The sequence below is a fragment of the Schistocerca serialis genome, chromosome 4 (genome assembly GCF_023864345.2).
Source record: "Schistocerca serialis cubense isolate TAMUIC-IGC-003099 chromosome 4, iqSchSeri2.2, whole genome shotgun sequence".
NCBI lineage: Eukaryota > Metazoa > Arthropoda > Insecta > Orthoptera > Acrididae > Schistocerca > Schistocerca serialis.
Genome location: NC_064641.1, coordinates 199,564,485 through 199,587,988, shown reverse-complemented (window position 1 = coordinate 199,587,988; position 23,504 = coordinate 199,564,485). Strand labels below are relative to the sequence as shown.

At 40.3% G+C, this 23,504-nt stretch overlaps 1 protein-coding gene across 1 annotated transcript in view; it reads right to left on the bottom strand.

The window, feature by feature from the left end:
• The window catches only part of LOC126473887 (dipeptidase 1-like), an 804,013-nt gene that overhangs the window by 35,404 nt on the left and 745,105 nt on the right, over positions 1-23,504 (bottom strand). The window contains exons 7-9 of the mRNA XM_050101224.1: positions 21,957-22,133; positions 13,713-13,797; positions 6,754-6,829 (exon numbers count right to left, since the gene is read on the bottom strand). Of these exons, the coding sequence (XP_049957181.1) occupies positions 6,754-6,829; positions 13,713-13,797; positions 21,957-22,133 (338 nt within the window). The remainder of the gene's footprint in view (positions 1-6,753; positions 6,830-13,712; positions 13,798-21,956; positions 22,134-23,504) is intronic.

Sequence of the window (23,504 nt, the reverse complement as noted above, 5' to 3'; positions counted from 1 at the left end):
CAATAAAACATTTATGCTCGTAACGTAACTACTGTGTGTCAACACATTTTAAATTTATTAAACTGTTAAGAAAAAATTTAAAATGAATGTTCCATATATCTCCAGACAGCACAACAGGAAGGTATATTACATGTAATATGACGTACCTCTCGATGAGAAGTGTAAAGGAAAATGATATAGGAATATACTGAGAGTAATACGTAATTTGGGAGCCATTGCGTTTCATGAGCTGTATGAGCATGTAAAACTCTTTAACGGAACAAAAACTAAAGGACTGATAATGATTCTGCAATGCAAATTCAAATGCTGAACAGTTAGCAGCTGAACCGCACGCACAATGCCGTGACCAAGAGGCCATCAGCAAATATCTCGCTGTTTGTATGTTACAGTTTATTTTTGATATCATTCATACCAAAACGTCATGACTCTGGATATCCGTTACTATCATACGATCAATATGACGTGAGAAAGCACTTCTTTAATAGGGAACAATGGGCGTAGACAATATTTGGTGACTACACCTCTCAGAACTTCAGCAACACCAAGAAGATGTGTTCATGGAAAAAGGAATTCAAATTTCAAATTAATGTGCCCAAAATGCAGCCTACCTCATACTAGTGTTCACCAGACAACCATTTTTATTGTGCTGAATGTGCTTACCATTCACTGCTAACTTTCATAGTTTGTCATCTGTAAGGTCTGTTGTAGCTTCCATCGTAAGTGTTAGAAACTGCCAGTAATGTAATCAAAGGTAAAAATGAAGTTAAAAAGGGGATTCGGTTGTTGATATGGTATCCGAGTCTGACTGGAGGTAAAGACTGGAAGCACAAGATCGAAGTTCTGACTAATAGGACTGTGGATGAGACGTTTAAAACGCAATTTACATTTGAAAACATACATTCTACTCCGCAGTTCGTCAAACAAATGTAATCATAAATTCTATGTTGGATTAATAAAGGAACACTCAAAAATTATATAGATACTAGATTTTATTTATGACAGGAAAACGACGCTTTCCATTGTGGTATCGTTCTATACGTCATAGCAGTTCGAAATGGCACTGTGGTGACGTACAGGGCTCTTCGTTGGAAGAACGGCGGCTCAGATGCTCATCCGACCTTTGAGATTTAGGTTTTCGATATAAACTTTGATTCAATTATTCATGTGAAATGAACAGATTCTGTCTTAGGAAGGGTTTTGCTTATTTCTCCCCCTCCCCCCCCCCCCTACCCACAATATTCCGCAATATCAGCGTGATCACAGCATAAATCTCTTCGTCAACTAAAACTTAAATCATAAGATTGCTCTCGTTTCGGTGGTTATTGTTCTGGCGTAACCACAAGCGCCGGAACGAAGATGCAGTACGCAAGGCCAGAGAAGGCGGTGACAAAAGGTCGGCCAATGGTGCACGGAACTGGACCGCGCCGTACCGAGACCGACACCTGGACGAAGTCAATGTAAGCGCCGCTGCTGCTGGCCTCGGCTGCTCAGATCGTTTGAGTCTGAAACGGACGTCGGTGCTACGCTATCAGATTGTCGTGACCCTTATCAAGTGATTCCTTGGACATTGTGTGTAGCAAGAATTTTACTATTTCCATGTCGCCGCTCGCTAGCGACATTCGCTGTAATCAAAGTTAAGTATTGCTCATTTGCTTACTAAAAATAAAATTACTAATGTTATTTGTTTGAACTGTTTTAAAGCATTTCGAGAACGCAACATCCTTTAGGCACCCTATAAGCAACGAGTGGGCAGCATCCCAGAGTTATAATGTTTGATGTATTTCCTCCTTCCAGATGCTGCATCTATGGGTTAACTTTTCACTTTTGCTGCCAATCCAGCTACCACATCCGGAAACAAATAGTGGAACTGCAGTTGTGTACGTTCATGAGCCGTACCTAATGATAAACATGTAGTCTACAACACTGTATGTTGTCTTTAGATTATGGTTTTACTCCAGATTCTTATGTTCTAATATCAAAATATTTCTTTATTCATCGGACTAATGAATATATCCATGTCTAGCTGACATTTAAACAAGGAGGTAAATTACGTATTTTACTCTCAAACTATTTTTAGGACAGCTTTACGTAGCTACCGAAAATTTAGGTTGCGACCACGATTAAAAATTACGTTAAGAAAATGGAAATGTCCCAAGCAGTTAAGGTTTCAAACATTTTAGGAGCAAATGTGTGACTAAAATACAACAAAACAAAAATATTTTTTTACGGGTTTATGAATAATATACAGACCAGTTATGTTACGAAAGCTAGAGAGAAGCCTCGGGTACAGAACAGACACCCAATGTAACGAACCAAGCATAGAAAAAGACTACGATTTTCAACATGGAATGTAAACTCTATGTACAAACCTGAGGCGGCAATAACTTTAGTTAAGGAATTGGAAAAGTAGAAAATGTCGGTGGTTGCCCTGCAGGCAGTTCGATGGGAAGGTACAGGGACAATAGATGTAGATAATTACACAATATTCTATGGGGAAGCAGGCAAGCACAGTTTTGGAACTGGTTTCCGTGTTAACAGAGACATAGTACCAATGGTAAAGAATTCTACGGCAGTGAACCCAGAAATATCAGTTCTAAATTTATCAATGAAAAATCACTAACTTTCCTTTGTGAACTGTCATCCACCAATAGAGCAAAGTGATGATCAAGTAAAGCATATATTTTAAGAAGAGCTGGAAGATGTTATGGATTCCATCCCTAAAAACAGCTGCAGAATTCTCATCGGCGATTTTAATGCCAAGATCTGATAGGACACCAGCTTTAGTCCCATAATGTGCCTTCATAGTCTGCGTGACAATAATAATGACAATGGAATCAGGATAATTATCTCTACTAACTCCAAGGGCTTGTTTATCAGTAGCACTAACTTCCCACGCAGACATGTGCCCAAGGGAACCTGGGTATCCCCAGATAGGAAAACAGTCAACCAAGTAGACCACATAGCTATTAACGCAGAAGCCAGGAATTGGATTACGGATGTAAGAAATTCCCTTGAGGCTGAGTGTGGTCCAACTCAGAGTCACCCTGAAACCAAACCAAAGACGTAAACTAAAGAAAGTGGCATGTTTACAAATAGAAAAAGCGGAACAGGAAGAAACCAGGAATAAACTTCAAGTTAAGATCAGGAATTGTTTTACAGTACTGCCGGAAACAGAGGATTCGGTTGTAAATTAGCAATGGGAAGAAATTAGAAATGTCGTTACAATAGCTGCAGGAGCAGTCTTTGGAAAAAGAGTGGCGAGGAGGCAGAAATGGTTCAGTGAGGTCTGTGAAGAGGCGATCAGCAGGAGAAAGGAAGCCCGTGGCAAGTGGTTACCGTCAACAGCTGATCAGATCAGTAAGGAAGAATTTGACAGAGTCCGAAGAAAAACACAAGCGGTATTGCGGAGAGAAAAGAGGATGTTTGTGAGTGGGATTATTTCAGATGCAGAAGCAGACTTGCAGGGAAGGAGGATGTAGAACAGGTACAAAAAAGTGAGGTACCTGAGGAAAACCTATAAAGCCCCTGAGAAATTCATAAAAAAAGCCAAAGGAGACGCGCTGACAAATGAATATCACATTGGAAAGAGATGGGAAGAATATTTCAGTGACTTGTTAAATTGTGAAGACCCAACGACACTCTTTAACTTCTCATACCAATGACAGCAGACCCTAAACACCTACCTCCAACTGTAGAGGAACCAGATAAAACGACTTAACAAAGACAGAAACCCAGCAGAAGATGGCATCGACGCTGAAATAATTCAGGAAGGGGGTGAATATCTTATCGCAAGGATTCAAAAATTAATAGAGAACATTTGGAACACTGAAAATATTCCAGAGGACTGGAGGAACGCAGTAATCTGTCCCATCCACAAGAGGTATGACCGAATGGAATGTGAGAAATATCGGTATCGCTCTGCTCAATATTTGTCATAAGATCTTCTCAAAATGTCTTCTAGAGAGAATCCAACCGTTGGCAGACACCATTATTGGAGAATATGAAGGAGGACTTTGTCACAGGATATCTACTATCGACCAAATCTTTGTCCTAAGCCAGATCATAGAAAAAAGGTGGGAGATTGTCCAAGATCTACACTTGCTGATTGTCGACTTCAGAAAAGCATATAATTACATTATCGGGAAAGTATGCTGAAGTGGGAGATTGTCCAAGAACTACACTTGCTGATTGTCGACTTCAGAAAAGCATATAATTGCATTATCGGGAAAGTATGCTGAGGTGTCTGGAAGAATTCGGTTTTGTCAAGAAACTAGTAAGCCTCACGAAGGCCTGCCTGAGGTGTAAAAGTAAAAGGTAAAATTTGCAAGCAAGGTGACTGAAGCATTCAAAATAAAAACTGAGCTATGGCAGGGTGATGAACTATCCCCTGTTCTTTTCAATCTCGCATTAGAGAAGGTACTGCGCGAGATGTCATCTAACGAACTCAGAGGAATCCAGACCAGGGATGTGAACATCAAGTATCTCAGATATGCCGATGATATAGTGCTACTATTTTGGTCGCAAGAATAATTAGGGGAAATGGCTGACATTCTGGACACAACAGCGAGGAAAATTGGACTTCAAATCAATCGTGACAAGAACCCGTCCTACACTATAGACACAACGAAACTCAAGAACCATTTCCACTCTTACAGACAACTGAAGGTGCTTATCGTCAAGTCAGGAAGTTCAAGTATCTGGGCGCAGTACTCAGAGATGAACCATCCAGTAAAATGGAAATACAGGCAAGACTACAGGAAGGTATTCGGTGTTGCCACGGCCTCCGTGCTCGCCTCAAAACCAGACGTTTGTGCCGCGCTTTGTAGCCGCGTGGTCTAGGACGCATTGTCCCAGTTTGCGAGAATCCCCCGGTCGGAGATTCGAGTCCTCCCTTGGGCATAGGTGTGTGGTTGTCCTAAGTGTAAGTTAGTTTAAGTTAGATTAAGTGGTATATAAGCCTAGGGACCCGTGACGTAAGCAGTTTCGTCCCATAGGAACTTACTACAAATTTCCAATTTCCAGAAGTTTGTCAATACATTACAAAATAAACATTTACAAAACACTCCTACAGCCAGTAGTACCATATGGATGTGCCACGTGGAGTACAACGGAGCACGATCTGAACAGACTGATTACATTCGAAAGAATGACTTTTGGACCAGTTTACGATAATGAGAGTGAAAATGGGGGATTCGTCACAATACAGAGTTGTATGATATTTACAAATAGACGAACATCCTGGCTATAATGTACACGCAACGACTCGACTGGGCAGGCCATGTTGCTCGAATGCAGGAGAACCGATGGCCGAAAGCTGTACTCAACACCAAGCCAACGGCAGAAGGCCCTTACGAAGGCCTAGAACTCGATGGAGTGATAGCGTATTCAAAGACTTTCAGAGAGTGGGACTGCTAGAAGGATGGCAGAATGGACCTGAAGACAGGCTAAATGGAGGCAATCTGTCAAAGCAGCCCGCGTTCAATTGGGCCTGATCGTGTAAAGTAAAGTGAACTGAGTAAGTTTAATGAATAACATTGATTACCCAATATTAATTGATCCATGGTTTTCGAGGAGAGTAGAGGATGTTATTGTACCTAGAGGATAGTGAAGATAGCAAAGTATTATTTCCTGGTCGGTGTTTCAATCTAGTGACTTATTTCACAATAACATGGAGCAATGCGCTCTAGAACGTAAGCAGTTTGTGGCATTTGCTACGATTTTTTTCTTCTGGGTCATGAGGTTGTGTTTTGTGCAGCGGTTGTAATATTATGAGTTCTGTGTCTTTCACTGTTATGCAACACATTAAAGCCGTTCTGTGGGCATTGCTAATTTGTAAGTTACAGAGTGTTACAGTGAGTAAAATCCTTTATATATTAAAAGCTACCTACATAATGTGCAAACTGTTATACCATACTTCATCGGCCGTGCACCATGTTGGATACTGAAACGGAGTGGCTACCACTACAGAACTCATGGTGTCTGAAGTTTAACTGAATTACTCTAATACCTTAGGAATCCTACCAGTCCCTAAAATGGAAATTAGTGTTAGTTACCAACACGTTTATTTGAAAACGTTTTCGACAGTGATTTTTGATAAAACGTCTGCTTAATCCGAGTTCACTTACTGGTTACTGGTTTGCAGTACCATAATATCACATTAGACTACCAAATATATCATTGACAAGATTTTCTCGATTTCAACACTTTTAAATTTGAATATTGTATGTTTTGTTCCTAGTTGCACATTACGTTGTACCTAGAAATATATTTTCACGTTTGGAAAACTTTATTTTCCCGGAGTAATTTTTTCAGTTTCAGAAAAAGACTGTGACATACATAAAATGAACGCTATCACTTGAAAACCGTGTAAGATAGTATTAAACCTCTAATATATAGCAAGCTGGAAAGTATGAAATTTTTCATACCGACAATGCTTTTCTCTACTCTCATACTTGTGTAGTTACAATAACATGAAAATGTCATTTCAAGAGCTTGGATTTATAATCTGCAGTTAGAGAGGAATAATTCCGTGTAGGCCCAGAAGAAAAATTATCTGGACGATACCATAGCAGAATAGCTATTACAACAGTATAGCCGGAAATGATATTCTCTGTACGAGAGAAAATCGGTCAAGAGTGCATACATTTACGAAAGAGTGGATTTTCAATAAATACGTTAGATCAGTATATAAAACATAGCTTTCTCTAAACGAAATATCTACAGTGAAAGGCTGTTGCGAAGGTTTCTACTCACATGTTTATTCCATCGAAATCGCCTCCAACGCCGATGTGGTCAACTCCAATCAAATTTCTAATGTAGTTAATGTGTTCTGCAAAGGAACAAAAGTTACGTGTTTCAAAACAAATATCTCAAAGAATTATTATTTCGGTTTCTATACTACTGTTGACTTAAGAAATAAAGCTGTAGATGAAGGTATTTAATAATTGCTCTAGATTAATTAAATTCATTGAACGAAAGTTATTTACAGAAGGATCCTATGTGTTTGCTTTTAAAGTTTCCTCAAAATGAATTATCAGTCTTGCTCCTTTTAACAAGCTCAGTTTATCCGCATAGAAGCGTGCAGCTTTTGTACAGTCGTGAACCTTGTCATAAAATTTACAAGTGTCGTCCATAATCGGAATTTGAATGTAGAAATGAATCTCCCACAAGAAAGTCTCATATACTTGGCACGTTTCGGAAAGTATGCAGGTAGGGGGACTTGGTTATTTATTATTCTTATTTATTATTTACTATCGCTATGTATAATTTTCATCCTGAGACAAAATGTTCAATTTTATGACGCAGTCGAAAATTTTTTTTATAGTCACACTTTGTTCCACCTTGTGAGTTTCCTTATCAGTTAAAATTGGTTTTATATTTGACCTTATTAAAAATGTGACATGTAGCGTAGTGCGACTTTTCCAATTTTTCACTCGTGGACTATTCATTGCTGAATAGTTTCAAAGAGAAGACACTTCGACACCATTTTCGCTTATTGGAAGTAGCAATTTTTCAAAGGCTTGGTTGTTAATCCCGTTCCAGAATGAGACTTTCACTCTGGGCATCTCAGTTGGTAGAGCACTTCCCCGCGAAAGGCAAAGGTCCCGAGTTCGAGTTTCGGTCCGGCACACAATTTTAATCTGCCAGGAAGTTTCAATCCTGTTCCACCTAATGCTCATCTAGAGATTAGTGAGGAGACCTGTTCGTTGTCCTTTCGGTATTGCAGGTTGAGTATTTCCGATTTTAGAATGACTCTTAACAGGAACATGATTTGTGTTTTGAGCTGTAGCAAAGTCATGTTCACTAAACACAAGCGTAACATACGGTACCATCTCGCTTTCTTGGAACTCATTAACTGCTCTACCGACTAAAGCTGACTGAGAAATATGATGTGCACATTAGATGACGAAGTCGACTTGACTCAATCAACTTGCCCCATTCTGCTCCGTTAAAAGTGTTTGATTTCAGGAGTAGACTTAGCAAGATCAAGACATGGAATAAACATCACTGCGAAACACATTTTATCTAAGGTAGTCACGCAAACCAAGAAACAGACAGATGTCTTGTCAGCCTTAACACGGGAACCAACGTATGCAAAAAGACCCTAATGCACACTGAACTGGAGGCAGCGGTTTTACATTGTAAGATTTTATTATCGCCCCTCGTGAAGGAGTAGTACTGTCCATATGGTTATGCAACAAAGATTATAAACATATGTGCTTAGACTGAGTGAATAGTCACCTTCACCTTGCTGTAGTAAGCCCTCCCAGATTTCAGTCTCAAAAATCTGCAAAATACACTTCGTTAGCTTATCCGATTCCGCAGATGATTGTCCTTGGTACCGTCTTTCGCACTAAACAGATTCTGTATTTATTTCGGAATACAGAAAACAATTCAGCGGATCGTTTTCAAAACTAGTAATACTGAAAAAGCATCTTGTTGAATCGTTAACCGCTGTAGCGGGAGCTAACCGGCATAGTACAGATATTTCGATATGTCACTGGTATTTCGGAGATAATGCAGCCTACTGTTACAATAATAATAATAATTACTATTCATATTATTATTAGTAGTAGTAGTAGCAGCAGCAGCAGCAGCAGCAGCCGTGCTGTTATTATTATTCTCGCGTAACCCAACATGGCTTCGAGTAAATGTTGAAAAATAAGCCATGTGTTTGAATCTGAGTAAGATCTCATGATTTATTTGTGTAGCCTGAAATTTTCTGAATTCGTCCCAGAGGAAGGAACTTCACTGCAGATAAAACCAGAATCCAATATTCCTTCATCTGTTAATTCATTTTACGCGTTTCAACGTTAGCCATCTTCAGAATAGTGGTTCAGATAAAAAACAGAGCATTACATACAACATGGTTGAAATGCAACGATCACGAGCGACTGACTATTCGGTGCTCGTCAAATAAGTAATCCTGTGTTTTTTTGTGAACTAGGATGTGATAGCTAACGTCTAAACGCGCAAAATGGGTTAACAGATGAAGGAATACTGGATTCTAGGGTTCTCTGAATCATAATTCCTTTATCTGTGACCCGTTCAGAAAATGACAGAATACGCAAATTAAACACCCTAGTCGCCTCTCTATTGGCTGCCTTTATGGCACACCTTCGTTAGATCTCATGAGTTCATAAATGTATAAGCAAGACAAACTGCTATAATTTCGCAACACAATGTTCTTCAAATTAAGTGATTTATGAGGGTCACAGCATTTACTGAAGAAAAAAACTGATTATGTGTGTTAGAGTAACATGCATAAACAAATTACAGATGAAATTAAATGAAAGGATTACGGAAATCAGAATTCGAATGATAGGACTCATACACTAAATTAGGAGGGAATGAGGGATTTGGGTAGATTGGAGCCAGTTGATATTGATGACTACACAGGTAACAGAAATATCATTCTAAAATCGATTCTTTCAGTTACTAGTACTCTTGTTATATTTGAGAAGCAATGTCATTTTGTGTTCACCTTGTCCTGAAAATGCTAGGCTCGTGTCGAAAGATGTACTGGCTACCTCCCGATGTATGTAGACCACATGTGCTCTTTAGAATTACTGAGTGCTTCATCTTACGGTACTGCGACCTGTCTGAGCCAGTTAATGACCTACTCAAACTGTTCAGCGTACTATGAAAACGTAGTTCTTCGTGGCATCATTCTTGACCTTGAAGAAATACTTTACCATACCGATATTTAATATAAATCTTATATTAAATAATACCTGTAAACAGTATAACTACACTTCAATCAAGTCTCAACATATTCGCACTTTATAACGCTGTTTACCTTTCTACAGTTCCGCCGTATTTCGTCTTACTTGTACGCCACGTTCTGACAACTCCAGCAGTCTATTTCTAATACTTCTTTTGTGCCAGTACTGGAGCATTCTCAATTTGTTAGTGCCAAGTGTGTCCAAACTAGCAGACTTTCATTGCAACTTTTTTCGTTACTGTCAATAATATGCAAGTGTGTCCTAACAGAGCACTGTCTTAGTAGCGTTGATTTCCATTCCAAAGCGACTCCACACGGCAAGTTCATTAATCGAATGTTCATTATTCTTAATTCGAGCCACTTTAGGCTTCACGGCAGTCGTAATTGGTTTTCCATGGCGTTCATTTCATTCATGCTGTCCTGTTAATGAGTCTGTGACTATCTCTCTGACAAAATCACTAAACAAGTTAAATATAAAATTAGGTTGTAACTTGTTGCGCACTAAAGCATTTGACTAATATTACGTTGTTGGTCAAAACATATTTCTGAGTTCATCAGTTGGGGTAGGAGGCATAGCCATTGCAACAAGTACTGCAATCACCTCGACTCATAAATTTCCAGTTACTGAAACTTTCACTTCAGGCGTGAATCACTACATCATAGAGTGGTATCAGCTGAGTTTATTATTACTTCATCATTATTCTAACAGGTTTGACGTACTCCACCACGATCCCATTTCGTGTACGAAACCTTTCATCTGAGAATAGCACTTACACCCAACGTTTCGAGTGAATTCTTGGATATAGCCCAATCTCCGTCTTTCCTTGCGGGCATTCTAGAACCATGCTGTCTTAACACAAGTTCGTTCATTCTTTCCCTCGCTCCTGCAAGTTCCTCCCCTCGCCGATTCTACAGATAGCCTCCTCATTTCCTATTTTATCCATATACCCAATTTTCAACACCCTTCTAGAGTACTACGTCTCGAACGCTACAATTTTCTTGTTTTACGATTTTCCCACATTCCGTGATTGACTTCTACGCAAGAGTGTGTCCCAGGCTGACATTTTCAGTACTTTCTTCCTCAAATTAAAAACGACGCTTGGTACTACAAGACTTCTTTTGGCTGTTTCTTTGTTGGTTTCTTATATTCTTCTTTCCTCGTCCCTCTTGTGTTAACTTGCTTGCAAGGCAGAAGCATTCCTACACTTCGTCCAAGTGGTCCACAATTTTGATGTTTATCACTAATTTCATTTTTCTTTTTTTCTAATTGGTACATGTTTCGTAGGAAGCTTTCCCTTGAAACAAAGTTTCAGAGTTTTCTTCCTTCATGTTTTGGTACTGTGTATATAATTTTTGTTATTTCTACAATACGACATGATGATGTACCGTTGAAATTTCGTGAATATTTAAGAACGCATTCAAAGTCCACAAACGTCTTAGCCATTGTTTCCCTGGCTTTTTTTTAACACATTTATCGTCCAAATAATGTGGCACTATATTTTTGCAAGTTTCAGGTACTACAAAATTTTACCCGTTCATTTATTATTCCTCTATCGTAACTAAACTTCTGATTGGATATTCACATATCCCTGCATAGCATTGCTGATTGAATCGTGGTTAGATTGATCGAACCTGCAACTTTTTTTTTTCATTCGTACGTATGTTCGTTCGTGGTCACCCAGTGGAAGAGTCGTTTTAGTGTCGCCTAGGAAACGAACAAGCCGACAGCAATTCCTCAAAACATCTTCACACTACAGTATCAATCCTGATGATTCGCCTACTTACCTACTGAAAAATACCTTCTAACTTTCCTTAAGTTTATGCCATGATTGAGATTTACGGGACATTTGTCTAACAAAAGTGACTCAAGCCGTCTACAGCTGTTGATGGTGAGAGTCCAAAACGATTTGAAAATGGATTATTAAAATATTGACCAAGTACACGTAGAACGTACACGTTGACGGTTGCATACGTATTTATTTATTCACATAGTTGGTTTATTTATCCCGGCAGCCGTGGAACTCGACGAGTTTTGCAGACGCGCAGGCAGACATTCGGATGTAAAATTACAAAAGAACAATTTTTTCCGTGGGTCGTAGTTACAAATTTTCGGATTTATTAATTTAGTAGTCCTGTGAAACCACGCTCCTTGCGAAAATGCATAATTTTAGGTCAACCGGATGTACCATAAACATTTTGATATGTGAGCTGCGAGTACCTAAATAAATTACGTGAATGGCCACATCTTTTAACTGTATGAGGTAGAAACTTAAATGTTTTGCATCGCTATGGGTCCATAGGCCTTAGTGTGTGACATAAATTTCATCTGGATACGGCTACATTTTCCTGAGGAAAAGGAGTCGTAACAGACGGACTCACAACAAACGATAAAACATTTATCTCGTGTGATGTAAATACACATTAACCGTTTTAGGATATTTTCCCATAATTTGTAGCGTGGAACTATACATCTTTTCAAAGTTAACGATTCTAGGTCAATTGGAAGTACCCTATATGTTCTGATGAGTGAATCTGCAAGTACCAAAAAATGTGAGATAAAAGGCCGTATCTTTTTACCGCGGTGACTTAGATACTTGAATGATTTACATCGCCAAGCGACCGTCTACGTTAGTATGCGTACAAGTTTCAACCTGATTCGCCTTCTTCTTTCTAGGGAAAAGGGACCTCAGCTGTCGGACAGAGAGACAGACACACAGAGACGGTAAACAAACTGAACCTATACTTAAGGTGTTCCTTACAGTCGTTTAATGCTTAAAGCGTTCCACATAGCCTCTCCCTATTTGACTAAAACACACAAAATGTTCTTGAAATCATGCTAAACCTTCAGAAGTTTCCTCCTTTGTGATGTTGTTCAATTAGCGCGTGACATCTGCATCTAATTCATCAATGGTGAAGCATCAGACAGCCATTATCCACATTGTTGTTTTGCGATAGATTCAATTTGGCAAAATCAAGTCTCGTCATCTGTGACGATTTTTGCCAGAAAAGAAATGTCCACGGTTTTCATTACAATCTTTCTGGAGAATACCTTGAACATTTGATACATAGAATTTGCCGTTCTTTGCTCAATGTCGATTTGTGCTACATCAGTGGTGAGACACTACGGCCGCAGATTCATCGCCAAACACTATCTGCTTACAACTGACTGGTTGACAGATATCTGTTGTTTTCTCTTGTCAGTTGTACGTGCCACCATGACGCTTTTGCGTCAGGAATAAAATCAGTCTTGGAAATTTTTCGATAGATGGCTTATGTAAGTATCATTTTATTCAAATTTGCAGTTATTACGAGTTTCATGTTCCACAACTTCTTTGGCATGATGTTTCCGCATGTTATCAAACAGCTTCTTTTGTGCCACGTTACTAAGCCTGGTAGGATTCCCAAAATCTACAGTGTAATGTCTTCCACACGTAGAAATGTGTAAACAGATAAGTTTGTAATGTTTATGTGATCACATGTTCGCCTGCATTAAGAATATTTTTGACAGACTTTGACTATCGTACTGCTTAAGGTCAGTATATTCCCATAATTATCCTCGATATTAAATGATCGTACGGATATCTCCAACTACATAATTTTAATAAATTTTTAAGCTATGAATCACCTATCTATGTTATTTACATGAGTATAGAAATTTACGCCTATATTTATAGAAATTCCACTGTAAATAAGATGCTAAAATATATTATTGGGACCGAATCAAAAGATACAGTCACTGGTAACAACATTGTCGTTATAGCACACTTCAACGTATGGAACATAATTGTTACCACTGCTCAGTGTATGAACAACTAATAACAAGAATTATGTTGAAATCAGAAAACAAATTCTATGTATCGTTTTCAATAGAACTTATAAAATATTCCCAAAAAGTAAAAAGTGACATAGCAAATTCGAGGAAGAAAATGATCACCAGAAAGATCAAGAATTAAAACATGGCGCTTGAAGACATTTTGCCCAAACTCACCTGCTACGTCGGAAACTGATGCCTTTGGCCCACATTTCACGAAGTAGTTATAGAAAGTAACCATCACGAGTCCACGGTTGCTCGCCTGTTTGTAAACAAGAACAGATATCTGAGGTATTTTGGTTTCACAACAGTACAGTCAAATGTGAATAAAGGTTTTAACATTAATGTATCTACGAACACATACGGGCTACTAGGCTAAGTCACTTGTACTGAGAAAATATCTGTAATGTAATGCTGATTGCTCGGTGTGTTCACCAGATACAGTAAAAAGAAACTGGAAAAGAGCATGTCGAAAATGTGAAATCAAAACTACCAAAATAAGACTTTTTATTCAACTCCTCACTTTGTACCCGCAACATTTAGCATAACACACCATAACAAGAAAAGGAGCCTCCTTTGTGTAGGTTATATAAATTCTTAAAACGCCCTGTACATATCCAGACAAATAAAAATTTCGGTTAAACTGTAGGCTAATTCCTATCACTGTCTTGAGCTTCAAACTGTACAATATGAAATTATTTCAAACTTAACAAGAAAACAAAATAAAAGATTTTGATTAACGTATGTTTCTAAATTTTGAATCAGACATTCCAAAACTGTTAACATTCTTATAGTTATTTCCATATTTTTCTGATGATGATTTGAAAACATATACAAATTAAATTTTTAATAAAGTATGACTTTCTCTGGATATATAGATTGATGCCTTGTAACACGATTGTGCTGCAACATATGCGTCGCTGGTCGTCTAGGTTTCACTTATTAGCGTCTTTTGATGGAATTGTGTCCTGTAAGCACTGTACGATTTGTTCAAAGGGTATTGAGTTGACTGTCAAAGTGCGGGAACACAGATATTTAGCTGAGAAGTTGGATTTCATTTTATTTGTGAGATATGCTATGGTACTTCAACTGAAAAAATAAATAATTAAGATGAAAGAAACTAAACTACTTTTAGTTCAGAATTTATTGCATGGTTTGTAAAACAAAACCATATCTCATAGACAAAGAAGGTATTGAAGCGGCAGTTAAAAGCAATTTTGAGGATACTTCAGAGACGAGACCCGCCAAACAACGTTCCTTTTCTACTAAAGGTTCTTTACAATAATTACAATTATTCGCTCTACCGTTTTACTTTGTCATATGCTTTGCACGGCACGAAATGTATTCTGAAGAATTTGAATAATTTGATTTTAACAAATTGCAAAACAAACGGATAAGGTTATAAGAAGTGATGTAGAACCTAACACATAATTCTAGAATACACTGAATTGCTTCGCTTCAGACAAAGTACTATTTATTAAAAATACCAGAATGGTGAACAGTCAGTGATTAAGCGAAAGTGTTTTCAATTTGTTTGAAAGCGTTTTCTATTCTCTATGGGCACCTTCACGATGCAGATAGACATTCATGTTTATGACTGAATGGATTTCAATAATTCCACATCAACGTTATCATTTAGTTAAATCCTGTTGCCCAAAGAGGTAAACCGAAGTGGTGATAACTAGCAAAGTTATGATGTGATGGCAATAGAGACCACGCATATCTATGTGTCTATGGCTGTATATGTTTCATTTTTTTTCTTTATTTTGTCTGATTTACAAAAAAAATGTAGGTCCAGCAATATTCGTCGCCCTTATTACTGTCTTCCACATTACATAATTTATGGAGAATTACCTAATGGCTGTCTCAGTTTTAGGGGATGTCTACAGTCCTGTAAGAAGCAGTGAATAGAAAATGCTATTATTTTGTATCCTGGTCAGTGATTCTTTGACTATAATGAGGGAATCAGTACATAGTGTGAGTTTGTGACCAATGTCTGCTGCCTATAAATTTATTTCATATTACTTAATATGGCTATCGCAAATATATAAATCGTCAGATTTCTGGAAAGACATTTGTATATCCATCCGTTGTGTCAATGTGGCACTCTGCCTGAAGAAATCTGTAAGTGCTAGATGTATCAGCACAGAATACCAGTTGGGTCAGTCTGATTAATTTTAGTAAGTAGCCAGAACTACTTATATTTGATGTATTGAATCTGATTGAAATATGTGGTGGACACAGATACTCATTGGAATAATATCCTGGGACACCACACAGAAATTTGAACCTTTTCTGAAGTCTTAATTCTCATTTACTGCAGTAATTCTCACTCCATCCCTGTGTGTGTGTGTGTGTGTGTGTGTGTGTGTGTGTGTGTGTGTGTGTGTGTGCGCACTCGCGCGTGCTTGTGTGTAAGTGTGTAGTTCTGTATAAAGGCCTTCTTGCAAAAATCTATGTGATGTGCAGATATGACACAAAATGTTTTAATAATTAAATTTCAGTAAAGCATAGGAAGGACAGCTCCTAAAGTAATCTCGCCCTGGAGGTGTAAATACACAGATGAATAAACGTTTTGCATCACCCCGGTTCCCAGAACTCCTGTGGATATTGTATCACAGACACAGTCCCTTTGACTGTTCAGAGGTGTCACTAAACCCTCCCAAAGATGTAAACAACCATGCATGAGTAGCGCCTATTAGACGGAGCGGGTCTGACAGCCGATCAATTCCAGTCATTCCACCATGAAGAAGGTACACGGCTCGTGTCGTCTGTAGTTCAACCATGCCTAGACGGTCAACACAGCGGTTCGATGGCGTCCTCATTGTTACTTTGTGCCAGGAAGAGCTCTCAAGAAGGGAAGTGTCCAGGCATCTCGGAGTGAACCAAAGCGATGTTGTTAGAACATGGAAGGGATACAGAGAGTCAGGAAATATCGATGACCTGCCTCTCTCAGGCCACCCAAGGGCTACTACTGCGGTGGATGACCGCTACCTAGGGATTATGGCTCGGAGGAACCCTGACAACAACGTCACCATGTTGAATAACGATTTTCGTGCAGCCACAGGACGTCGTGGACGTCATGTGACGACTCAAACTTTGTACAATAGGGTGCATGATGCGCAGCTTCACTCCCGACTTCCAAGGCGAGATCCAACTTTGCAACCACGACACCATGCAGCGCGATACAGATGGGTCCAATAACATGGCGAATGGGCCGCTCAGGATTGGCAGAATGTTCTCTTCAGCGATGAATGTCGCATTTGCCTGCAAGTACACAATCGTCGGAGACGAGTTTGGAGGAAGCCCGGTCAGGCTGAACGCCTGAGACAACCTGTCCAACGACTCCAACAAGATGGATGTTCCCTGCTGTTTTGGGGTGGCATATTGTGGGGCCGACGTACGCCGCTGGTTCGTGGAAGGCGCCGTAACGGGTGTTCGATACATGAATGCCATCGTCCATGCGATAGTGCAACCATATTAGCAGCATACTGTCGAGGCATTCGTCTTCATGGACGGCAATTCGTGCCCCCATCGTGCACATCTTGTGAATGACTTCCTTCAGGGTAACGACATCGCTGTACTAGAGTGGCCAGCATGTTCTCCAGACATGAACTCTATCGAACATATCTGGGATAGTTTGAAAAGGGCCATTTAAGGACGACGTGATCCAACAACCATTCTGAGGGATCTACGCCGAATCGCAGTTGAGGAGTGGGAAGATGTGGACCAATAGTGCCATGATGAACTTGTAGATAGTATTGCACGACGATTACAGGAATGCTTCAGTGCAAGAGGGCGTGCTACTGGGTATTAGAGGTACCGGTGTGTACAAAATCTGGACCACAACTTCTGAAGGTCTCGCTGTATGGTGGTACCAAACGCAGTGTGTGGTTTTCATGAGCAATAAAAAGAGTAGAAATGATGTTTATGTTGATCTCTGTTCCAATTTCCCGTACAGGTTCCGGAACTCTCGGAACCGAGGTGATGCAAAACCTTTTTTGATGTGTGTATAAAATTAGTAATAAAAAGGAACATGCTGAATTGTCTAGAGCAAGAGCATGGCAAGAGCAGCAAACCATTAGACGAAGTACTGTGCTCTTTTCTGAATTTGGTCAGGATGACTCCATAGCATCTGAGTCTTTCGTCACCAGCAGACGCTGACCGAACGCCGTTTCTTGTCTCTCTTCTTCATAGTGAAGTTTAACTCTGTTCCTCAACTATGATAAGACAGCAAGTGCAGCAACGGCATCCTGTTTTATAAGCATTTTCAAAGCTGGTTCTTTGGCTGCGAAACACGCTACCTGACAAAAATGGCCAAGAACCCAGAAGGAAAGGAGGGAATGAATAGAATATTCACGAGTTGAGAGGCTACGTGATCTTATTTCAGTGATTATAAAAATTGATTCGGATGTGCAAAGTCTGCAGTACACTTATCAGCATGATCTGGACACCCTCTTTCCTGGATGTTTGCACGAATTTGGATGGCATGTGTGTAACAAACCATTACACCTTCTCCTGAAGCAAGATGGCCGACAACTGCTGTAACTGGTCCATGACATCCTGAATACTGAAACTGTTACGTAGTTCGTGTTAGAGGTGGTTTAACAATTGTTCTATCAGGGCAGATTTAGGGATCTTGCCGGCTATGGACCCAGTTTAATATAACACATGGATCATAGAGACATGTGTTAAGAGTGGAGGAGCACTGTAAAAATTAACTGAAAATTTGTATTTTTGTAATTTGGACGCTTTTCACAAAATATTATCTGCTATTTATATAATTTAACTTAAGTGCGTTTTAGATGAAATCTGACTACTTTCCCGAACAGAATTCAACTGGAAATTACATTTACTTATAATATCTGCGACACGAAAACAGCATTGATGCTCCTATAATCATATATCTTGAAGAGTCGTCCCCTTCCTCTAAAGAAATTCTATAATATCTCATGTACAGTAGTTACTCCATTCTTTTGTTACCTCGTGATGACCTGACACTGTGATACGGTGCTTCTTTTCTATTTGCATGACAATTTATTGTCAACAGACAATATGAAAATAAGAAATTAGTCGCTTTCGGATTTCCTTGTAGGTGTAACATTAACTATTACCAGACACTTTTCAACTATTAACAGACCCTCTTCACTTTACTGCACTACTTTTATTCATCAGGCAGAGTATATCTCTTCTCACGTTTATAAACCAACGTCAGTCCTATCTTACAGCCTTGTTATACTGTCTTCTCAAAGTTAATTAAACCCTTATCTCTCCACCAATTCCTATCTAACCACTCCTAACACATAGCAGTCTGGTGTCCGGTCTTATCTGTCGCCATCCGTCTTGCCCTCGCTGTCAAGTCTCTGTAGCCTTCCGCCCGTGTCTGTTCGTATTTTTCGTGGCATGGGTTGTATATATCTTCCGTACAGCGTTGCAGGCAGCGTATCAACGATGTCCACGGAGCTTGCCACGTTTTGCACAATGTTTTGTCATCTGTTACAGTGATGTAATCTATGCTTTTTCCTATCAACTGTCTTTTATGATTGGTGCTTTTTCATATGTCGACCTTTACCTTATCTGGGGTTTTTAGTTCAGCTTCGTCAAGCATCATACTTTGCGTTAGCTAATTTCTGTTGTTCTTCAGTGAATAAAAAGCGTAAGGAGGCTTCGAAGTTTACCCTAGATACCGTCACGTCACAATTGTCGCGTTGTAAAGTGACAGTACGATACTGTGACATGAGAGGCAAGAAAGCCGTCCGCGGTGGCCGTGCGGTTCTGGCGCTGCAGTCTGGAACCGCGGGACTCCTACGGTCGCAGGTTTGAATCCTGCCTCGGGCATGGATGTGTGTGATGTCCTTAGGTTAGTTAGGTTTAAGTAGTTTTAAGTTCTAGGGGACTGATGACCTAAGATGTTAAGTCCCATAGTGCTCAGAGCCATTTGAACCATTTTGAAGAGGCAACAAATGAGAACGCACATTGTCCATGAAGTAACGTTGTGCTGTCAAGGTCCCCTCAATCACTATCAGATGTAACCTGAAGTGATACCCGATAGCTCCCCGCACAATATGGCACTAGGAATAACACCGCTGTGCCTCCCCCGTACATTGTAAGAATTGTATCTCATCAGAAGTCACCATCACACTCGCTGAAGATGATCAACCCGGGGTACAGCAGCGCCGCGACTCATTGCTGAATATATTGCGACGCCATTATTCAGCGACCATGCTTTCCGGTCAGCGCAACACTCCAGGCATAATCGTTATGGCTGTGGTGCTAATGCCACCTATGCACAATAATTCCCCAGTCCGGGGGCTACACATTGCCAATGGTCATGGATTATACAGACAGCTGCAGAGAATCCAGTACTTGGTTCTCGAATGGCCAATGCAGATGTGAAGGGATTACGATGTGCTTGGCGCAAAACACGACGATCCTCGCTTATGTGGGGCATATGTTGTCGACTGGAACCCTGATAACGGGTATGTCTGCTCTCATGCTCCCTTTCCGTCCAACATCCGGCAACAGACGCATCCAAATACCCTAAAGACGTGGATATTGCTTGATTCGACAAGACAGCTAAATCTAGATCCACAATGAGGTGAAATTCAAATTCGGTCATTTGCTGAACCGCTGTCTCACACAAGCAAATGGCTTCTCTGTGTCCTTCGTTGTGATTACTCAAAATCTGATGGTGTTCACAACCTTCATACACCCTAGCAGGCCTACTAATAGCACTAAACGACAGTAAAACTAATTTATGGTCTAACACACTACGGATTTATACGTTCTTTCTCAACATTTATTGGTGGAGAACACACGATCTTCGACAAAAGAAGGAAGTTTACGTTTCATGTCCCGTTAATAAAGAACAAATCACGCATCCGTCGCTGATCCTACGTTGTGATCCATCGGAAAGAAGTTCGTTGCCGATCTTGTTTTACACACTACCCTTGCCTCTTTTGGATAGCTGAGTAGAGGTATACTGTGAGAAACGGAAACACAAAATCAAAACAAAGAACAGACTGAAGCTTCCGTACCGAGTAATTTCGCTTCAGGATAATGCACGCCTCCATACAGCTAGGAAAACACAGCAATACAAATCTCGGTTTTGACCTGCAGGAACACGATCACTACAGTCCTAACCTAAATCAAACATGTTAGTTACATTACAATAGTAACTAAGTAACACTAGTCATTTCTTTCGTGCTGCATAGGTTGTCACCTTTGAATCATGCCTTAAATGCACTGCTCTTCTTGTGCATCTGCTGTACCGGCTAGTTGGATGGATTTATTCATTGTGATTTCACAGTACTTTTTTATGAGAGCGTCGTTCTTCACAATCCCCAAGGAATAAAGTGAGAAGACTGATCAGTTTTGCATACATTAAAAGGAGTAATTACTATTCGCTGAACTTAGGTGGGGATAGTTATCAAACGAAGAAATTAGTACATAAATCAGATTAAAACTGGACTTTTATCGTTCTGTGAGGAAAAGCGTTGTGGTAGGGCATCCGCTTAGAAAAAGGATGATGACAGTTTCGAGATATATGAACGGTCCACTGCGGATTCACTACACTCGTAAAGATCGAACGCTGAGTAGAGGTATACTGTGAGAAACGGAAACACAAAATCAAAACGCCGGCCGAAGTGGCCGTGCGGTTAACGGCGCTGCAGTCTGGAACCGCAAGACCGCTACGGTCGCAGGTTCGAATCCTGCCTCGGGCATGGATGTTTGTGATGTCCTTAGGTTAGTTAGGTTTAACTAGTTCTAAGTTCTAGGGGACTAATGACCTCAGCAGTTGAGTCCCATAGTGCTCAGAGCCATTTGAACCAAAATCAAAGCAAAGAACAGAATGAAGCTTCCGAAACGAGTAATTTCACTTCAGGATAATGCACGCCTCCATACAGCTATGAAAACACAGCAATACAAATCTCGGTTTTGACCTGCAGGAACATGATCACTACAGTCCTAACCTAGATCGAAATGACGTGCACCTTTTGGTCTGGTGAAGGAGACCTTCGTATCCACATTCTCGTTGAATAAAGAGCATGAGATGGCGGTGCAAGAGCGTATATATGCTTCCAGAACGGAACTGGGACGCTTGGGTAGCGGTTCACGAAGTGCGTAAAAGTTGCGGGAGATGTTTTTGCTTCATTTCTTCTCAGCAGTTTCCTTTATTATCGATCTGATGTCAAACGTGCGGCAATGAACTAGATATCTCCTCTACGTATGTATTAGACATAAAAAGGTCATTTACAATGTGTAGTGTATACTTAAAAATTATAAGGGAGCAGACGAAGAGAGACACAGTGTTTATATGTGGTGTGCGCCGATAATGTTGGTGCTTGTTTCACCTGCAACACAAGGGTGAGCTAGCGAACTATGTTTACGGCTTGGCTGCAGAAAGTGGAGCCCGCTGACCAGTTGGTGCAGCACGTCGTCGGGAACGTTGCGCGAGTTGTTGCAGAGCGCGTAGACGCTGGAGTGTGAGAAGATGACGGGCGCCTGGCTGGTGGCGAGGGCGTCCTTCATGGTGGCGACGCTCGCGTGCGACAGGTCTACCATCATGCCCAGGCGGTTCATCTCGCGCACCACCGCCTGCAACACGGGGGGCGCGTCAGCTGCTTCTCCTCGACACTTCCATCCAGTGCACGTGCGTTACTGGTCATCAGCATTACAGACTACCGCATTGTGGAAGAGAGACCATAATTTAGTCATAAAAACGTGAGAACATGTAGCATAGGCGAAAAGAAATGTTTGTTATACAGAACGTATCACAAGAATATTGTGTACAGTAGCTAACCGAATATTTTGTATAAGCCTCTTTAGACTCTTAGGGATTCACACTTAGAGGAGCCTATAAATATACTTACTAAAGTATTTCTTTTTAACAATTGGAGTAAACTGACATTGAATTCGGCAACAAACAAAGACATTACTAGGTTTGAAAATATTACCATGTAGACTACTCTTTCCTGTCTAAGGACCAAATGTTGTTTTAAAACGCTAGGGCAAAACATGGAAGAAGTTGCAGATGGACTTCAAGTTATACATAAGAAATGTCCGAATTCTCAGAAACCGTCGGAATACTCAAAACCTTCTAAAAGAACAGATTTAGCCACCCCTTATACAGCTTATGACATTACTTTGACTAGTAAACGTAACTAACATTTATGTTAGACACAACATGCCTTTTCTGGTATACAGAAGTAATAATAGTCAGTGTTTAGTCGCTGAAACACACTATAGGAAAAAAAGAAGGCTAATCCCATAGCAATTACCCGAATGGGAGGGAAATTTCTGAATATTATGTACAAGTATAGAGAAAAAAAAACGTTACAGCACCAGAAAAATTTGACGCTTTATTCAAGAGAAAGAGCTTCACCTATTGAGCAAGTCAGTAACGCGTAGGTCTACCTCTGGCCCTCATGCAAGTAGTTATTCGGCTGGGCAGTGACTGTTACAGTTGTTGGAATATCCTCCTAAGGACAATTGCTCTCCTCTCTCGAACAGAGTGTCAATGTCCAAAGCTGGTGGCAGGGCCCTGCTTAGATGGTCCTAGCGTTCTCATTGGGGAGAGATTCGGCGACCATGCTGGTCAAGGCAAGGTTTGGTAAGCACGAAAACAAGCAGCATAAACTCTTGCCGTGTGCAGGTGAGCTTTATCTTGTTGAAATGTAACTACAGGACGGTTTACTATGCAGCTGAACGAAACGTGGCATAGAATATCGTCAACGTAGCGCCGCGCGGTAAGTGTGCCGCGGGTAGCAACCAAATGGGCCCTGCTATGAAAAGAAATGGCGACAGGGAAAATCACTCCTGGTTGTCGAGCGGTATGACGGGCGACAGTCATTTTGGTATCCCGCCACTATCCCGGGCATCTCCTGACACATTTTCGGCCTCGAATCTCGTTCAATATCGCAGAATTCTCTTGAGTGATGTCTATGGCTTTGAACTGAGTTGCGATGA